Source organism: Terrapene carolina, unplaced genomic scaffold (assembly GCF_002925995.2).
Source record: "Terrapene carolina triunguis isolate 2854851 unplaced genomic scaffold, T_m_triunguis-2.0 Scaffold130, whole genome shotgun sequence".
Taxonomy (NCBI): domain Eukaryota; kingdom Metazoa; phylum Chordata; order Testudines; family Emydidae; genus Terrapene; species Terrapene triunguis.
In genome coordinates, this window is record NW_020664481.1 from 25,775,179 (window position 1) to 25,794,387 (window position 19,209).

At 40.7% G+C, this 19,209-nt stretch overlaps 1 protein-coding gene across 1 annotated transcript in view; it reads right to left on the reverse strand.

Moving 5' to 3' along the window:
- The window catches only part of MMP2 (matrix metallopeptidase 2), a 45,680-nt gene that overhangs the window by 22,972 nt on the left and 3,499 nt on the right, over positions 1–19,209 (reverse strand). Inside the window, exons 2-6 of the mRNA XM_024201404.3 lie at positions 17,684–17,910; positions 15,606–15,754; positions 13,374–13,502; positions 11,091–11,264; positions 4,387–4,560 (exon numbers count right to left, since the gene is read on the reverse strand). Of these exons, the coding sequence (XP_024057172.1) occupies positions 4,387–4,560; positions 11,091–11,264; positions 13,374–13,502; positions 15,606–15,754; positions 17,684–17,910 (853 nt within the window). The remainder of the gene's footprint in view (positions 1–4,386; positions 4,561–11,090; positions 11,265–13,373; positions 13,503–15,605; positions 15,755–17,683; positions 17,911–19,209) is intronic.

Consider the following 19,209-nt stretch of genomic DNA (forward strand, 5'->3'; position numbering starts at 1 on the left):
TGAGAAGGATATAAGCTATATGTGATACGTGCTGTGGAGTAAAATTTCTACCTTTGGTACTCACAGAGACCGCTTTTTTCTTCCTACTCTACTATATCCACCCACACTTACATATAGTACACATATATGTGTGTGTGTGCAAACATATATGTCTATTTGAGCATAGTGCATCAGGAAGACCACAGTTGTACTTGTGTGTACCCAAAGTAGAAATTATACTCTAAAGCAGGTATCACAAACAGAGAATACACCTCCCCCCATTTAAAAAAAATCATTTGCCATTTTAACACATGTACAGTACTAGCTGGCTGTTGTAAAGTCACTTTTTCTTGTACAGGATTCAAATGATAGTTGGCAGCCTAATATTGCCTTAAAAATTTAAATACATTATTATTTAGTGCTGGAATATATGTAGTTCTCCTGCAGTTATGAAACTCCAGCTAGTAGTGTTCAATAATGCATATAATACACATAGCACAGTAACAAATATTTCCAAATCCAGGCTTAATGCTAATTGGGACACATACAGTCAGTTGTTTATGTGGTAGTGGTTCCTGAATGGAAGCTAATGCAAGTAGTAACATTCATTTTATATCAACAATTTGTTTTATATGGACATAAGGGAAATATACAAGACATTTAGGCAAATGAAGTAAAGTCCTAATGCTCAAATCCTCCACCTACAGCACTGAAGTGGGTGACACAGGTTTACAGGGGCTACAGAGACCCAATACAAAAAGACTCCATATTCCCTTGCATGCCATAGTGACCATCTCTCCAACTCTCTGCACTAGGGGAAGGCCAGGGAAATGGCCACTGCATCCAAAACTAGAACAGATCGACTGCACCATAAAACTGCTTAGTGGCTATCCGTGGGCTGTTATGGCTATTCCAGCCTCTAGACCAGCAGTTCTCAAGCTGTGGGTCGGGACCTCAAAGTTTTAATGGGGTCGCCAGGGCTGGTGTTACAGTTGCTGGGGCCAAGGGATGAAGCCCAGGCCTGAACCCCACTTCCCAGGCCCAAAGCTGAAGCCCGAGTCCCACTGCCCAGGGCTGAAGACTGAGGGCTTCAGCCCTGGATAGTGGGGCTCAGGTTACAGCCCCCAAACTGGGGGTGAAGCCCTTGGGCTTTGGCTCTGGTCACCCCACCCGGGGCAGTGAGGTTCAGGCTTTTGCCCTCCTGTCCGGGGCAGCGATACTCAGGCAGGCTCAGGCTTTGATCCTCCTCCTGGGGTCACGTAGTCATTTTTATTGCCAGAGGGAGTCATGGTGCATTGAAGTCTGAGAACCCCTGCTCTAGACTGTGATTATAGTGTGCTGCAGCACAACTATATAGGCCTATAGGGCGGCTGTTTCTTCCCCTTATTCCTCAGTGTTTAATGGGCAAAGCCTTTTCACTTGTGGTTTCAAGACTTGGGCCTTAGTCTGTTATTTATTTTGTCATTCCTACATGGAACTAACAAATGCACCAAGCAAACCCCAAACCTGCCTTACATAACTCTCTTCTTTGCACAGTGGGAAAGTCACTACCTCCTGCATGAAGCCTGAGGGCACGTCTTCACTACCCGCCGGATCGGCGGGTAGCAATCGATCTATTGGGGATCGACTTATCGCGTCTAATGAGGATGCGATAAAATCGATCCCCAATGGCTCTGCTGTCAACTCCGGAACTCCACCGCGGCAAGAGGCGGAAGCGGAGTCGACGGCGGCGCGGCAACGGTCGACTCACCGCCGTCCTCACAGCCAGCTATTCACGTAGCTGAAGTTGTGTATCTTAGGTCGACACCCCCCCCCCCCGTAGTGTAGACCTAGCCTGAGTAACCGACTTGGGAGTTGGGTAGGCAGGGCAAGGTCCTGTGTTGTAGCTGGGCAAGGTCCTTCTGTGAACTGTGGAAAGGGGCTGCAGTACAGCTCGGACCAGGTCAGTGCGGGCCACTGGAAGAGAGGAAGCTGGATCTGCTTTTAAATATGGCCAATGGGTCAGAACCTTCATGGAAAGGATGCTGAAGAACTGTGCCCCCTATTTGTTGCTCAAGGTTGGAATGAAGGATATTGAGTAGCCACAGTGCAGGAGCATGGCTTAGCCAGCATGCATGTAGATAGGACGTACTGACTTTCATGCTGTGAAAATAGGAGTGTTAAATATGGCAGGGTTTGGGGTTTGGTTTGTGGAGTTGCAGAATCTACGCCAATGCCATATGGTCATTCCACTTCCACACCCACTGTACCGAGGCATCACTGGGCTTAAATGGCATAGGGGGCTTTGTGCCATAATTTGGAAAGAGCTCCTATATTTGCTGTAAATGCATAGAAAGTTGGAGTCAAGACTAACCAGGCCAGTTAGAAGATTGGCATTTTGCATAAACCAGATGTAAACAATAAACAAATGCAAAGCACAATAGTCTGATTATGTAGTAACTTCTTCATCTGCTCAAAAGTTAGTCATTATTTGTATTAGCAGAGCACATTGAAGCCCCAGTCTTGGAGCAGGACCCCACTGTGCTAGATACTGTCCAAAAAACAAAAAGAGGGTCCTTACAGGTAAGTGTATGAACTACTTCTAGTTATTGTTAAGATTTTGTGTAAGAATTTCAGTATATTCGTCCCAATGTTTTCCTGCTCATTTAACTATCACTTAGATTTTTCTGTGTCCCCATTACCAGTTATGCTAAGTTTGATCCTTTTTTGCTGTTAAGAGTAATGATGGGGCAGAAATAATTAGCAACCCATCAAAATGCTCCAAGTTTTTAAACAGAGATGGCATTTTAAAAAGCTTGGAAATGGATTCAATCTGTTTGTTCATCCAGGGCCAGCCATTGCTCCAGAGTTAGGCTTATATTTAGTTTTGGTTTCATTACATTTGGTGGCTTCACCTTGGCTCCATTAAGTGCCAAGAGTGCTGAACCATCACAGGCAGTTTAAATGAGTAACCGTGCCTTTAGTCTGGATCTCGGAAAAATGATTCCTGCCAAGTTATAAAATCCTCTAAACTAATTGTGTTCCTGTGACACGCTATGTAGTAACGACTGAAGTTAACAAGCGTTTAAAATTGTCAAGAAAGCAGAAAGATCATTCTTCTGGAGAGAAGAGATAATTTTCAATTTGTTTCCTAGTATGTTGTAAATTCATAAAGGCATGTTTATTAAGTTAAATTTGACTGTGCTAAACACTCTTTTAAAAAAAGAAAAAAATTAAATGTTAATCATTAGTCATTGCCTGTTTAAGTTTCACATTTCCTTTGTACTGCTTTTTTCATTTGCGACTCATGTTTCAGGGATATTAAAAAGTAATAATCTACCCACATTTACCATGTAGTGGTAGACATTTATACCTACAATTTAAAGGCATGTTCCTACATACATGTGTGCTTATGCTCATTTTTGATTTAGCTGTGCAAATTACTGATGTCCATGGGCAAGCTATCTAGGATTGTGTGCATGAATCCAAGATTTTTTCATCTGAACTGGGTATATGCAAAATTGTATGCAACCTTAGATGCATATGTTTTTACAGATTTGGGCCATACTTTGGTTGGCCTATACAGTGTACCTCAGATATATGTCTGTTGTTGTGGGTAATTCCATTTCCATCTGGAAGCTGAAAGAGCCAAGGAATCTGGGAAAGTTGCTATTTGCGACTTGCTTACGTTAGAAAAACGCAAGCAAACTCTTTCAAACCTTAGGAAAGCTTCAGCTCTGAGCTTTGATCCAACGTTCCAAGTGTGGTTCTGATTACATCTGAATGGATATATTCACTGCTAGTCAGGTGACTAGAGTGGTGAAGGAAAAAGACATACCATGGCCTCAATTCATTTTTGGGTGTAATTCAAGTTCTGATCTGTATTGCACAGCTCTCCCTAGCGATTTTCCAGCACTTGTGCTGATAGTCCAGAGATTTATTTATCTGGGGCCTGCTGGAAGAGCATGCTCAGTAAAGGGGACAGAATTCTGGAATCCACTTCCCTTTTGGTCTGACAGACCACCGCTTCCTACCTGCCAGGCATACTGAATAGCTATTTTATTTTCTCTGACTTTTCCTGAGATGCAGAAAGGACTTGAGGATTTTTGTTTTTTCCTGGGGGTTGGAGGGTTGGATGGAAATTCAGTAGTTCTTTATTCTTGTTAACTGATGTTGCCTTGGTTTAATATTATATTAATATATATAAACACACATAGGTTTATGTATGGGCTCATCTATAGGTTATATTGTGCACGTGCCTAGAAGCCACAATCAACACATTTTCAATAAAGTGGAAATATCAACACATCCAGAGGCACATATGCCCCTAACTCAACTACTTTTAACTATTCAATTAAAGGATGGAAAATTACATGTGTGATATACAGATCAATGACAAACTAGACCAGCACATCAATGTCTATTTACCAGTCTCTGGGCAGAAGCCGTATTTCTTATCTCTATCGTAGTCTTCTGTAGTTCCACACCACCGGTATCCATCTGTCCTTCCCTCTGTCGTACAGCTGTCGTAGGATGTGCCTTGAAATTTGAAGGGGAACTTGCATGGCTGCCCTTCACTATTTCCACCCATCGTGAAAAGAGCTGCAGTGAAAGTGAAACAGAAAAAAAAATAGAATATTTTTAATGAGTAATTATATAAATTATAACTAGAAATTGGTAAGAAAAAACATTATTGGTTAATTATGTGTAGTATGGCAGCATGTAGAGGCCCCAAATAACATGAGGGGCCCATTGTGCGCGGTGCTGTACATACACATGGTAAGAGACCAGAGAGTTCATGAGCTAAACAGACAAGGGTGGGAGAAAGTAAGTAATATCCCCATTTCACAGATGGGGGAACTGAGGCACAGAGAGAGACAACAATTATTAACATGGCTCAAGTGAAGTCCACGGGGTTGCTCAAGTTTCTGGCAATATATCCTTTATACCCTGCCTCATAATATATTACTGCCTATTTGTAGCTAATACATTTGCTTCAAACAAGGCTTTGAGGGAGTGTTCCAGGAAGCCATCTATTTTCCTTAGTGTTTTGCTAATTAATTTACACTGTGCTACAGAGGTGACTAAAATAGCATCTTAAACATGTAGGCAGGTTTGTAGCCTGCCATTATCACTTTAGATGACAATTTTCCTAATGACCATGTTATGTGACATTCCTCTGTTTGTTTAGTCTGCAGACTTCAATAGAAGATACAAGTAGGGGAGACCATATCCTGGTATTTTTCCTATCCCACTTTTCTTTCCTTTAGCTTCTCAATAGCTCTGCTTTACTTTTCTGAGTGTCCACACAACAGTCACTTGATGCTGCAGTGATTGGCCCTCTATAAATATCCAAGCTAGATAGACTGCGCTTCACTCCTCTGACAAAGAGGGAGAGATGGGCATGCCTCCCGCGTTCCCTCCCAGTTAATAGTTTTAGACATGAGATGCTCCTCTTCAAGAAGTTCAGGTTTGCATCCTCCCTCTCACCCACCCACACATAAACAAGCCCCATGACTCACGAACATTCCCAAGCTTTCTATAGTCCCTGAGAATCATGATTCCTTCTACCACATACATGGGGAAGAAGGGTCTTGTAGTTAAGGCACAGAACTAACTCTATGGCTGGAGATCTGGGTTATCTCCTTAGGTCTGCCACAGACATCCTGTGTGGCCCAGGGAAGGGCAATTAAATGGTCTTGGCCTGGTTTTCAAAAATAGATGTGAAAATGAGTAATGTATGTGTGTGCTAATGACCTGGTATCCATCTCAAGGGAGCATCAAAATCTAGGGGGTAAGAGAGTTGCACCTAGGACACAGTATCTTTTCTTTACAGTGTATGTTACTTTTAGCTCTATTTTTCAGACTACTGAAAAATTATCACAGACACTTTGTATTTGTGGGATGAGTTTTTCCCTGGGCTTAGTCTGTTATGTAAGCGGCAAGATGGCCATATTTACATATCCATTGTTTCTTGGCTTGATTTGCTTTTTAAGGGGGGAAAAACCCTTCTAGCTCTATAGGCTAACTAAGCTGAGTGGCATCACTGCTGAACAGGGAAATATTGTGACACAGAAGACTCCCTTTCCAAGTTAAAGCATGACTGACTAGGGCATTAAGGATCCGATCTTTCCAGTTAGCATGCTTTGGTCCCATTGAGGGGAGGGTGTTCGGTACCTTCCAGGACTGAGCCAGAAGTTATCATGAAAGAACAAGTTATTGTTAAATGTAGCAAGCATGGTCCTCTGGTCTGGCCAAGCTATTCTCTGCACAGGATCCAGGAGAGGGGGGCTTAATGCCATATTTATGCTTCCCTGATCCTGTAATCAGCCACATTAGGAACCTATCTCTAGGGGGCACTACATCCTCCAGGGACCTCTTGATCTCAAGACTCTGGCAATGCCCTAACATGTCCCCTATGGCCCCTATGCTGAGGGAGCTGGGCAAAAGTGACAGAGCCGGAGCCAAGTGTCTGACTCAATATTTATGTCTCAGATTCTGGTGGTGAGTTAGTCAGGACACATACATTAAACAGTGCAGTCTTTATTTTGATTGGTGAAAGATTTTTAAGAGAAATGACACTTGGAAAGCAAAATGAAATTGAGTTGTTTGGATGACTCATTTGCCGCACATTCGGCTTCCAGCTGCAGATCTGGCAGCCTCGGTCTATGAGCAGAATTTTTGATTGGTTTGAACAGGTATAAGTTGCAAAATCATATGGAAAGTCAGTACAATATTAAGACACAGTCAAAATAAGGTTCTTCAATTTGACCCTGGGTAATGACACGTGATGCTAAAAGTCCCTCATTCCAACAAAGTTCTTACAGGTTTTTTTTAAACTTAAACCTCTGAGTTTTATTGTAAATGAAAAATAAAGTCACTGTATCACTTGCTCAGAGAACTGAAATAAAGGTGCAGTTACTTATCATCAAGGCTTCATCCAGGGCCTGATTCTGATGTTAAAGCAGGGGAAATCAGGAGTAATGCCAATGCAAAGGGACTGAGGCATGACTTTCACACGGTCCCTTCACTCCCCAGAGCACAAGGTGTGTGATGCAGTTTGGCCTTCACATGGGCCCCACAAAATGGGATAAAGGTTCTCTACTCCTACCCTGCCCAGTGCACAAAACAAACCCTTTGGGTTTGATTCTCATTTACTCAAAGGGCCTTTTACAGCACTTAGGCAATGTAAAGGGGCCTTCAAATGGGTTATACCCTAGGCCCTTTGACACTACCAGAATGTTGTTGAAGGATTTCAGTGTTAATGAGAACTGAGGCCATATGTTCTCAGCAGAAGAAATGACTATATATGTTAGTTGATAGCTGGATTGGCGTTCTGAAAGGTGCATGTATAGTGTTTAAAATACCTATACTTTTTCTGGGCAGAATAGCTTTTAAAAAGCCTTCAGTGCAGATTCAGGGTTTAAACCATTTCTTTTAACCATTTCTCATGTATTCTCTGGTTATATAATGTTATAGGAAAGCTAAAGACACTGACTTTAGAAATGAAAGATCAACCTACTGCCAATTAGAAATCTTTCCTGACCCAACAGACTCCATGATGTAAATCCCTAATCCTGCCCTATTTGAATTTATTCCTAGGTTTTAGAAAATGGTGTCCTGGAATAATAAGTGAACAATACCACAATGTGTTTAACAAGAAACATCTGTGCATAGCTGTACAAGGATCTTGCAAAACAATTACATCACAAACAAACAGCTCAAAACCACCAATTCAATTTCAAAACATTGACACCAGCATTTTGGCCATGCAGAATCATAACTCCCCTTGACATTGGAAGAGACTGTTTAAATTCTCTAAGGCATGTAATTTTAGGAACAGAAATAGCCCACGATGCATGAATGTCTATCTGTCCACCTACCTACCTAACCATCATCCCTGCGGTATCGCTAGTATTTTAAAGAAGTAACAACATAAAGCCTCTCTCCTGCTCCTTTCCAGATTGAAGGAAAAGTAACTTGATGAGTTTATAAGAGATGATTTTGAGGAGGTGGGGAAGTTGGCGGAAAGATTGGGGGCTTGTTTACACAGTGAAGCATAGTGCCCCAGAGGGGGGTGATTGGTAGAATGCTCTAACGTGCTGAGCATTGCCCAATGTAAGTGCTGACATACTCTAAGAGGTACCTAGTGCGCACTAAGATGATGTGAACTAGGTACTTCTTAGAGTGCACCAGCAGGGTTTACTTGGGGCAATTAGAAGACAGCACATCAGAGTGCTTTACAGTATTGACATGCCCTCAGAAATGAAGGACCCCCTTCTGTCACCTCAGGGCTGGAATACTGAAGTATGTGGCACTATACCTGAAAACTACTGATAACTCTGAAAAACTCTGGTTCATTTTGCTAATACTGAAAACCTCCTGTTCTGAAAAGTGAGCCTGAGAAACACCTAAGATGATAATGTCTGCCTCTGATCACTGTTAGGATAAGAAGGCGAGCAGGAAAGCATTGAAAAGGAGGGTATGAGAATGACTTTTTCTACACAACAGCTATTATGGTCTCTCCAAAAATTATGGCTGCTGGACTGACAAATATATACATAGAAATACCCATGTGGGCAGTTATTTTATGTGAGCCACTGCTGATCTCTGCAGTACGTCACATGGTAGTTAGGGTTTGTTAGACTGGGCTACCATGGGCTTGAACCTGCAAGATATTGAGCACATCTGGTTTTATTAGCTTTGTTTTTAAGCACTGGATAAGATGTGTATTAACCTGCACTCCCTTTCCCAATACAATCTAGATATAATCCATCCGTAACCTTGCAAATAGGTGCACTGCAAGTGTTCCAAGGAGCAACAGGATGATTCCAACAACTTTGGTTTCAAACAAAACCTCCAGTATTATTTCCTTCAATCGTTCCTTTCTGACTCACTATTATTATTAACTATTGTGTTACAGGAGAGCCTGGAGGCTTCAAATGGGATTGTGAGCCCATTGTGCTTGGCACCGTATAAAACACACCAGGGACACCCCTAGACACTTTTCACATGGGATGCACAGCTGAACCACTCTCATTTTAACGTAAAAGATCACAACAAAGGGGCTGACGGGCCAAATTTCAGTGAGCGGTGCTTGCGACCTGGAGCATAGGGTCTCAGCACAACTCGTTATCCCAGAGGACCCTCTGTCAAGGGGCTGCCGGGTGAAATCTAAATTTAAAGGTCACATAACATAAGAGTTTTCTGTAATCTTCTACTCTGCAGACTCACCCTCAAGATTTTAAACAATGCACATATTAAAAATGTGCGAAGAGAAAAATGTTCACCATATTAGTGTTACTTTAAAAACAATCACCACATTACATATCTGTACATAAATTGCTGAGTTAATGAAATTGTTATACAAATTATTTCATCTGTATATGATCTTTCCAAAAAAAAAAGTTCCAAATTATGAGACAAGTTATCTGTGAGTCCTAGCACTCTGTTCACAATTCAAAAAGCTTACTAAAAAACCTACATATGATCTCAGCTTTTCAAAACCCACTAGAATTTTTCCATTAATATGGTTTCTAATATATGGTTTCTGAAATACTCAGTGCCATTCCTCTGTCTGCACTGGGCAATTGAAAGTACTTTTTAAGTAAAAGAGTCATTTGGTATTTGTTAACAATAAAAACCTAATTCTAAAAGCATGCCCACTTACCTGACTAGCATTTTGCAATTATACCATTAACTATATAACATTTATTGTATAAAACATAAATAATATAAATAAATAACATTTATTTCCCATCGTCAGAATTCTGTAAAGGAGTCAGAGCATTTCAGTGTAATGTGATGTGATGGAACAATGTATTCCATTGCAGAGAAGGGGGCCTGGATTCTAACAGAAGACAATGGGCTTGATCCTCAGCTCTATGAGTTGAGAGCGCTTCAGTGATGTCAAGGGAGGTACAGACGTTCTGGCCCACTGACTCTTTCTGCCTTCACCTTGTGAAGTTTCACAAACAATGGTCTCAGTTGTTGCTTTTGGGGGAGCTACAATTCCTGCTGGAGCGGCATGGTGTTCAGGGGGAAAAGATTTGCTGCCCCAATGCGTAGATAAGTGCAGCACGCTCCCCTCTCTGAATCTGGCCCCATCTTGCTAGGAGAAGATGACGCTATGATTCAGGGAGCATGGGGAGTGTGCTTGTACTTGGCTGCTGGGTGTCAAGGAACAAGCGCAGGAGGCTTCTTGTGCTATCTTCTCTTGCTGAGCAGCGGGTTCAAACTGGTCCTATACTGGTGATATTTAATATCAAGCAAGTCAAAATCTAGGCATGGTGAATCAAAATGAAAACATCTTTCTTTTATCTGTTCTCATTTTCTTTGCAATCACACCACCCCCTTAGTGGGACTGTTATCCAGTGGAAAAGCCTGTGACTTCCTCAACTGACCTCGATGTGCCATATGACATTTGGAAACTCAGGGTCTGTATAAATCAAGATTAGTTCCTTGCAAGGCTCACCTGTGCTGTGTGGGGAAAATGCTAATCCGCTCGTGAAAATGCAAATGCTTGCCCTTGCAATGGCCGCATGCCCAGTTTGGGCCAAATCCTGGTCCCACTGAAGTCAAAAACCAAATGCTAGTCCTTTCCATTGCTCCCCTGTTATGTGGACCTCTCTTTGGAGAGGGCCAACTGGCAGGACTGAAAAAAGAGGAGGATTTCTTACTAAGCAAGGAGATCATGTACTTTATTTAATTCACCTGACCTGAGCACAAATTTCCTCTGTGATGCCAAGAAGGAGATGGTGGGGAGTTGTTTAGCTAGTGTTTTCTGTTGATGTCCTCCTCATATTTCCTTTTTAAATTTTTTTCATGTAGTTAATAAGGACTGACTGTGCTCCCATTGAAGTCAATGCTATAATTAGATTCCAGGAGCTGAAGATAGTGGCCCAGATTCTCTGCTGGGTGCACTGAAAGGGGGAAGGGAAGGGAAGGGACACAAAGGAGCTGACACCGCTACTTGATCTTGGGACTGACATTTCTATATCAGTTTCAACATACTTCAGAGTGTTCAAAGTGGAAAGGTCCAATGATAGCCTGACATGCAGAATAACTACAGTTGACTCCTCTTGGCTAAAATCAGCCATGAGACAAGCCTCCAACCCAAGTGTTCAACTTACATTCATGGGGACAGAATCCGTATTTGCCATCGGAATCAAAGTTGTATGAGGTTGAGCACCAAAGGAATCCATCATTGCGCCCTGCATCAGTACAGCTGTTATATTCCTTATCATTGAATAGGAAGGGAAATTTACAGTATTCGCCATCTGCATTCCCATACTTCACCTTAACAACTGTAAAAGGAGAAAACACAACAGTGCATCCTGTCACCAATTGTTTTCGTCCATTATGGTGTCTGCATACAGGTTTGTTTCTTTTCTGGATTGCAACTTTAGTTATAAGGGACACTAGTGTAGAAATTTCAGGTGCATTTACACTTTGAACGAATATATTCTGTTGGTTTCCCAATTGGCATGATGACTGTAGCTGAAACTGTAATAAGTAATTTTGGGGGGAAAAGCATGGATATTACTTGTGCTGAAGTGCCCAGAAAGATAATTATAGTAGTTGCTATAGCAACACAAACTTATACCCAAGCTGTTAATTTGTTTAGTAATTTAGATCCTTTAATAGCATAATCTAAAATGTGCACTATAATTCCGAAGGTTCCAGGGAGTCATTTCAGCATAATCTTAACATGCCTCTTAATCCATTTTGGCATTTTCAGTCAGAATTGAATCTGATCTACTGCTGTGCTAGCGAATACGTTAATGCATACATCCCCAAACCTGGTTTTTATTTCAGGCGATTGTAATATATAGAAACTTTCCTTAAGAATACAACACTGGCATTGTAACTTATTTTAAAGTGCATTCTACCTAGTTTCCCTTAGTGATTTCTCAATATGAGGAACTAATTAAGAACATAAGAATAGCCCTACTGGGTCAGACTAAGGGTCCATCTAGCCCAGTGTACTGTCTTCTGACAGTGGCCAGTGCCAGGTGCCCCAGAGGGAATGAACAGAACAGGTAATTATCAAGTGATCCATGCCTTGTCGCTCATTCCCAGCTTCTGGCAAACAGAGGTGAGGGACACCATTCCTGCCCATCCTGGCTAATATATACTGCTGGACCTATCCTTCATGAATTTATCTAGTTCTTTTTTGAACCCTGTTATGTTCTTGCCAGAGGATGTTGTGAAGGCCAAGGAGTTCCACAGGGGACCAGTCATGATTTTATAGACCTCAATCACAAATTGACCATTTGTAGAATAAATCCAAATACACAAAAGAGTTTCCTGTTCATTGTTACTTTTAGGGAAGCATTCAGTCCAATAATGACAGCCACAAATCTATTGCTTCTGCTAAAGTTTGAAAAAAGCCAAAAGAGATGGAACTTGACTACCAGGATATAAGGATTCAATTATTTTTCCAACGAACAAATGACTTCAGAAATTTTGAATTTGAAGTGAACTACAGAAATGAGTATGCATTTTAAATTCTGCTTTTGTGAGCCTCCATTTCTGTTAAATTTCCGGCACAAAGAATTATAATAAGTAGACTATTATTTTTGTCAAATTAAAGAGAAAAAATGACAATAAACATCAGCATTATTGACTTCAAAAAGGTGAAATAATGGCCAAATCATGCTGGCCTGTCTCAGATGAGTATTTTATTGAGATCAGAATTTGGTTCATTAGGTATAAGGTCAATAGTTTGCATAAAGAAAACATCCCCTAATTCTCCAAAAGACAAACTTGCAGACATCTCTAAGTCCCATTTTTTCTCAGCCCTGGTATAGATCTATATTTCAATTCAAGCCACAAACCCGTGGAGCTCTGAACTCAGAAGCTTTTGACAGATGACATGAACCAGCAAATCCTTACTCATCTGAATGGTCCCACTGAAGATAATGGGGCAACATTTTCAAAAGTGATCACTAATTTGGGGTATCCAGCTTAGAGAGGTCCAGTTTTCAGAAAGCACTGAGCCCTCTCCTTCTAAAAAGGAAGCCCCTTTAAAGGTCTCAGTGGTTGGGACCGAAAAATGGAAGCACTCAAAATCCCTAATCACTCTTGAAAATCATGGCCTGACACATCTGTCATGAGGGCCCTTTACTCACTTCTCTCTGCTCACATGAGTAAAGGTTTGCAGGATCAGGTCCATAATTAATTCTAATTTCTGGGGAGAAATATGTAACTTTTTCTAAACAAATATATAAAAGTTTGATAAAAGCAGAATTTTAAATGATTAAAATGCATAACCATCAGCTTCCAGAGTCATAGTTCTGTTCTAGCATTTACTATTTAAGTCATTTCAGTAACAGAAGTGCAATCTCTGGCCACCATTTCAGACACAGCAGTCTATAGTTCAAATGCTTTGAAACATTAAAATGTCTGGGTACCTTGTCCCTCTCCCAGAGTCCACTGTTCATCATCATCAAAATGGGAGTCGCCTCCAACACCTGGCCCAGGTGCAAAAGCATGAGCCAGGAGGCCATCCTTGCCATCAAATGGATATCCATCACCATGCTCTGCACAAGAAAGAACATAGAAGACGAGCAGTTACAAGTTATAATGGGCCCAGCCCTGCAAACATAGTCATGAGTAAAGATAGTCACATGGATATTCCCAAATGAACACATCACTGGGAATACATCACATGTGGAAGGTTTTCAGGATTGGACCCTAGGAGAGGAAACCATTTCATATGAAAAACAAAAGCACACAAGATTAGTGTGTGTATTGCAGCATGTTTCTTTATATGTACTAAGGATATTTGGAAGGGATTCTGGTGTTAGTGAAGCTCTGTGAGATACTCACACTTTACACTGTGCTTTACATATCCATGATATGTTCTTGATTTTGACTGGTGGGAACAGTAAAATATACATTGTAGTTAAGTGATAGTTTCAGAGGAATATAACTGTCCATATCAGTCTTTGCAGGCTCCTTTAGTCAGTTACACAGCAAGCTATTCATTTTCAACATACTCTGTTATCTTTTCCTGTATGTCCCCTTCTCTTTGCACAAGCTACCAGTGCTGCTCGCAGGAAAGCAAATTAGCTTCATTTTTCTCAGTAGTGAATCCCTGAAAAGCTGACTCCTATTCAGTATCCCGATGTCTGTGGTTCAGCCCATCCTACTTCCACATCAACCATGCCTAGTCTCAGACCGCTTGCCAGGCCACTGCCTTTTCAGTAGTTCTCCTGTTACTTCACTGAAGGCTTTTCTTGGAAGCTCACCACACTTGGGTAACGCAAGCTGGCAAGGGCATAACCCTGTTATTCACAGCTCTCTCACCACACTGACCTGACCACCGAAGCTGCTAGTGTCTCCAATTACATCACTAAAAGCCTTTTGGTCTGATGTGTTGCCATTTGACAGAAGCCCTAAATACACAGGCCGGAGTCTCTATTCCATTGCACCTATTTTGTGCTGGCCTCACTCCATTGACATTAATGAAGTTTCCTCTCCCCAATATTCCCATGTATCAGGCAATAGTCTTTCTTCATCAGTAAAGACTCAGTTTGAGAAAACTTGTGAACAAAAAAAAATGCTGCATAGGGCCCCCACCAGTTTGACTCTGACACACAGGAGTGTGAACGGTGATTGCAAAGAACTGAAACGTGTCTCTATTGTATACTTAAATATAAAATACTATAGAGGAAGCAATTCTTGTGCTATTTCCGGGCTGCTGTAATCAAGTGGTACTAAAATCAGCATGAACGCTCTGGATTTTGTGAGACTTCAGTTTTGTGGACCAAACAGGCCTGGTAAGAATCTGAAATTTTGAGTGCTCATCCATACTGCACAGAATCTCTCAGCCTTCTGAGGTTGACCCATCACTAACTTAAGCGAAGAAAACAAGCTTGAAACAGAGACCTCCTCCGAGAGCTCAGCTATTCCATGAACTGTTCCCTTTGGTTCCAAATGCCATCTCCCAAAAGATTGAACATGTGAATATATTTATTCAAAATTATATAGCCCTCTACAGCTTGTTGGTTAAAATGCCAGAGGTTCCTTATGAAACCCAGGCTCTTTCTGTGTGAAGTAAAATTAAGAAATCAAACCGAATCAAGTCTGGCTGTTCAGATCTAGATTTTGGAACTCCCAAAAGCTAAGGATGTTTGGATTAAGGGCCTCAGTTCAACCCATAAAAGTAAATAGAGGCTAAGTGTGAAGTTCAGATGGCATGTCCCAATTCATCTGTAGTGTCTAGGAGTATTAGAATAGTCCACTCTCTGCAAATAGCCTTTGAAGACATGTGAAAACCTAGCAGAGATTTATAAATTAACAGTATAATATCATTCCATTCACTTCAGTGGACCTGTGCCAATTCACATCTGCTAAGGATCTGACCCAATATTTCCCGGTTCTACTACTGATAGTTTAAATTCAGAAATGATTTTTTGTCCCCTAGCAATTCTCTTGTAACACATAAATTAAGGGTGTATATGTATGCACACACACACACCTTTGTGAAATCTGACATAGCCTGTACAAACCAAGTGAAAACTAGGGCATCATTTGCCAGAAAGGCTCATTGGAGTGCTTGCTTGAGGGTAGGTCACTCCAATACTGAGGATTAATGGAAGGAAGAAAACCAAGAGCATATGTAAAAATAGAAACTATACCCCATCGTCCAAAATTAATCATAATGTCCGCTTCTCCATCATTAATTCGGGAAAATGTCAGTGGTGTGACATCACTCCAGACTTTAAAGGCTCGGGCAAAGGCATCGTCTACTGTTTCAGAGTCCAAATCCGGTGTATACCCTAAAATCCTTAATGGTAAAAGGGGAAAAAAAATCACAGTTTCAAAAGTTAAACACCACATACATGTGCTGATGGTTACAGCTTGCTGTTTAAAGTGTTGAAAGTGCCAGTGAAAGTAACTCCTTTGGTAAAGGGAGGTGCCCACTGTGCAAAAAAGATCAGGACATTCCCAGGACTCAGGGGTAGTGAGACTTTGTTGGGGCCATTCTCTAATTGAAGTGTAATTATCTGCCAGAGAGTTACTGATATTTCCTTGAAGAATGAGGACACTGCAGGAAGCAGCATACTACATAAGTGGTAATTTGAGTCTGTATTACTTACATTTTTAATGCACTCTGAACTAAGTATATGTATTGTATGTCAGAGCTGGCATACAGGAAGAGCCACACCTAACAATATTTTGCTTCACTGAAATTAAAGATCCTTCCAGTCATATCATCCTGTTAGACATGTTTACACAAGCACCCACTGAGTCATCAGAATTTTGGGAGCCTCCTAACGACCAGAAGCAATTTGGAGCTCCAAAAATGGGTACTTTGCCCCTTAAGCTTAAAAATCACCTTTTTGTTCTTAGTCATGTTTTGGTTTTGTGTCAAATAAATGATAGTTAATTCCTTGCCAGTATGCCCAGCAACCCTGCCATCAGGGATGTGGTACAGACTGAGAAGAATGAGAAGGGGAGACACAAGCACATAAAATAGAGGGATAGCTCACAAGAGCACCTCTTTCTTCATCTTGAGTTATGCTGACCGGGACTTATTCATGGATCTCATTTCAGACAATGATCTTCCTGCTAAAGAAAAGCTTCCAACACTGTGTGGCTTCTTGTGGTTACTGGATCGGCTTTGTGTCTGGGATTACTGCAGTGGGATGATATCATCTGGAGCACATCAGCAAAAGAAGGCCTGAAAATCTAGCACAATGTTCTCCAGAGTTCTCTGGGCTACTCAGACTATGAAGGATGCTCTGACCCCCTGAGCAAAGAAGGATGAACACAAATAGAAAAGCAGCTAGGAGGAATCTGCGAGGATTTCTGATCCTCTCACCAGTCATTAAGAGCATCATCTTGTACAACTGAAGTCAGTGGGAGTTTGGCCATTAATTTAAACAGGAGCTGGATTGGACCTTCATTCTTTGGCACATTTTTCTTAGTTGCTAAAACCACAATCTATGTAATACATTTGCTGCTTCTTAGACAGAATGCCTCACAGTCATAAATAAAGCTAGTCAAATTGTTTGTGAGGAATATTAATCCTTTCTCCCTCTTTCCCCCACCTTTGCAAGTTATTCATGAACCAGTCTGGATATGTAAGGGTATGTTGTCATTCATAAATATTCACACTTGGGTGAAAAATGTTCAGCCTACAGATTGTTTGAAAACTGTTCACTTCCACTATTGGCTACTCATTATTCCTTAATCCTTTTAGCCTGTTTTAGTCCCTTACTGGATGAAAAATCTTAAAATGAGACACTAAAGAATAGTAAATAGTGAATAGTTTTAGTAGCTTCTATGGTCTTCATTGCCATAGTTTCTGAACACTGTTGGGTTTATCCCCATAATTATCCGATGCAGTCAGGAATACTATTATCCCTATTGTACAGACATAGGTGAGATTAAATGATTTGCCCAAAATTACAGAGGAAGTTTGCAGCAGAACAAAATAAAACTCAGATCTCCTGCACTTTAACAACAATTCTCTCCTTGAATTTATGGCACAACTTTTGGATGAATATTCATTAAACTTTAAATTTTGGGGCTTCACAGACATTTTCCAGTGGTTGTCCAAACACAAAGGGATTATAATTTGGGGATCCCTGGTTCGAAGTCTGGAGCTCAGACCACTAGAAAATTCCTCCATTTCTAAATGCCACATTGAAGCACTTCAATTCTCAAGGCATCCTAGGTTTGTGAAAAAACAATATTGCTAAGGCATTACCTGTACGTTATCTGATTTTTTTCCCATTTTGGCTTTCTTGGAAAGAAGTTATAATTGGCCACATCTGGATTACCACAGCGGGGCTTCTTCATCGTCTCAATAGTGTTTTGATCCAGATCTCCTGTTTCAGGCAGCCCAAAGAATTTCTGCATTTTCTTCAAAGTATCTTTCAGCACGAATAAATTGCAGTTGTCTTTTGGGCACCCATAGTATGTATTCAGGTATTGCTTTAAAAAAGGGGGAAAAAACACACAGAGAACAGAGGTTTCAAAACTCTGAAACAGGAGAGACATCCCTACAATTATTGATACTGAACGTTAACTTTTATGTCTATACCTTGTAAGGTTTTTTAAAATTACTATGTTAACAACCAACATTCAGATAATCTTCTTAGTTGACACAGACCTCCAGGGACACAAAATGCTGCTAAATTAAGCAATCGTGCCAGTTATTAGAAATATTTCGGAATACATTGTTGTCTTTATTTCATGAATTGCTTTATAAAAAGAAGAGCACAAAGCATTAAAAATGAACTACAAAGGAAATGATGGGTCCGTCTTGTATTGGTTTCTTTATCATGTATAAACCTGCTTGTTTTATGCTTTAGAGTTTCAGGTTGTGTCTATCCTTTTTTTTCCTGGAAGAGTCTATGGATGATTGAAGAAACCAATGGAACCATGTTAATTAAGAGGGAAAGTGCTTTTTATTCAGACTGTTAGAACTGACTGGGGTTTTAGGTTTGTTTTTTGTTAATCTGTTTAACTCAAATGCTTGAGAAACAGTTGGAAGAAAAGATGTCTCTGCTAAAGTTTCACTTACTGTTCCCCCCCCCCATACAATTAAATATGAGGAGCACACAATCTACATCTCTGAAACCTGCTCTGAGTCCTCTATCAGAACAAAGAAAGACTAACCTTGACCTTCCTGATATGTCCATGGTAACAAACAGGCCACAAAGTAGTCTTTCTTTAAGAAACAACATTCAGGCTTTGTGATGAATTGTAAAGAAACACAAAGGGCAGCACTAACCCATTTTTCCTCCGCACTGTGTTCCTCTACATTGTTCTATAGAAACAACTCTATGTTTATAAATTTGATGCATTCATCAACCCTAGTACGGTTAAAAAACATGAAGAGAACAAAAGGGCATATAAGGTACTGGTTTGCTCCTTTTAACAACGGGAAATAATGTTCAGACACTAGGTGTTCCATTTAAAATGGATGAGGTATGCCTTTTGTGGTCTGTTGTGTCTAATCACTGACGTGCATTATACTCAGTCTGTTTCCTAGCAATCATCCCAATTAAGAAGTCCTACCATTCATCTGTATGCTGATTAACTGGATACCTCTGTTTAATGTAAGTATTAGGCATACAATTGTTGTTATGATTATCCTTTTAAGGTGTGTGTTTTCCTCCCCAAAATGTGCATATGCATAGAATTAACTAACCAACCAACCAACCAAAAACACAAATCCCTATTTTATGCTTCTCTTACCCTAACCCATAATTTAATTGTCTGTCTCAC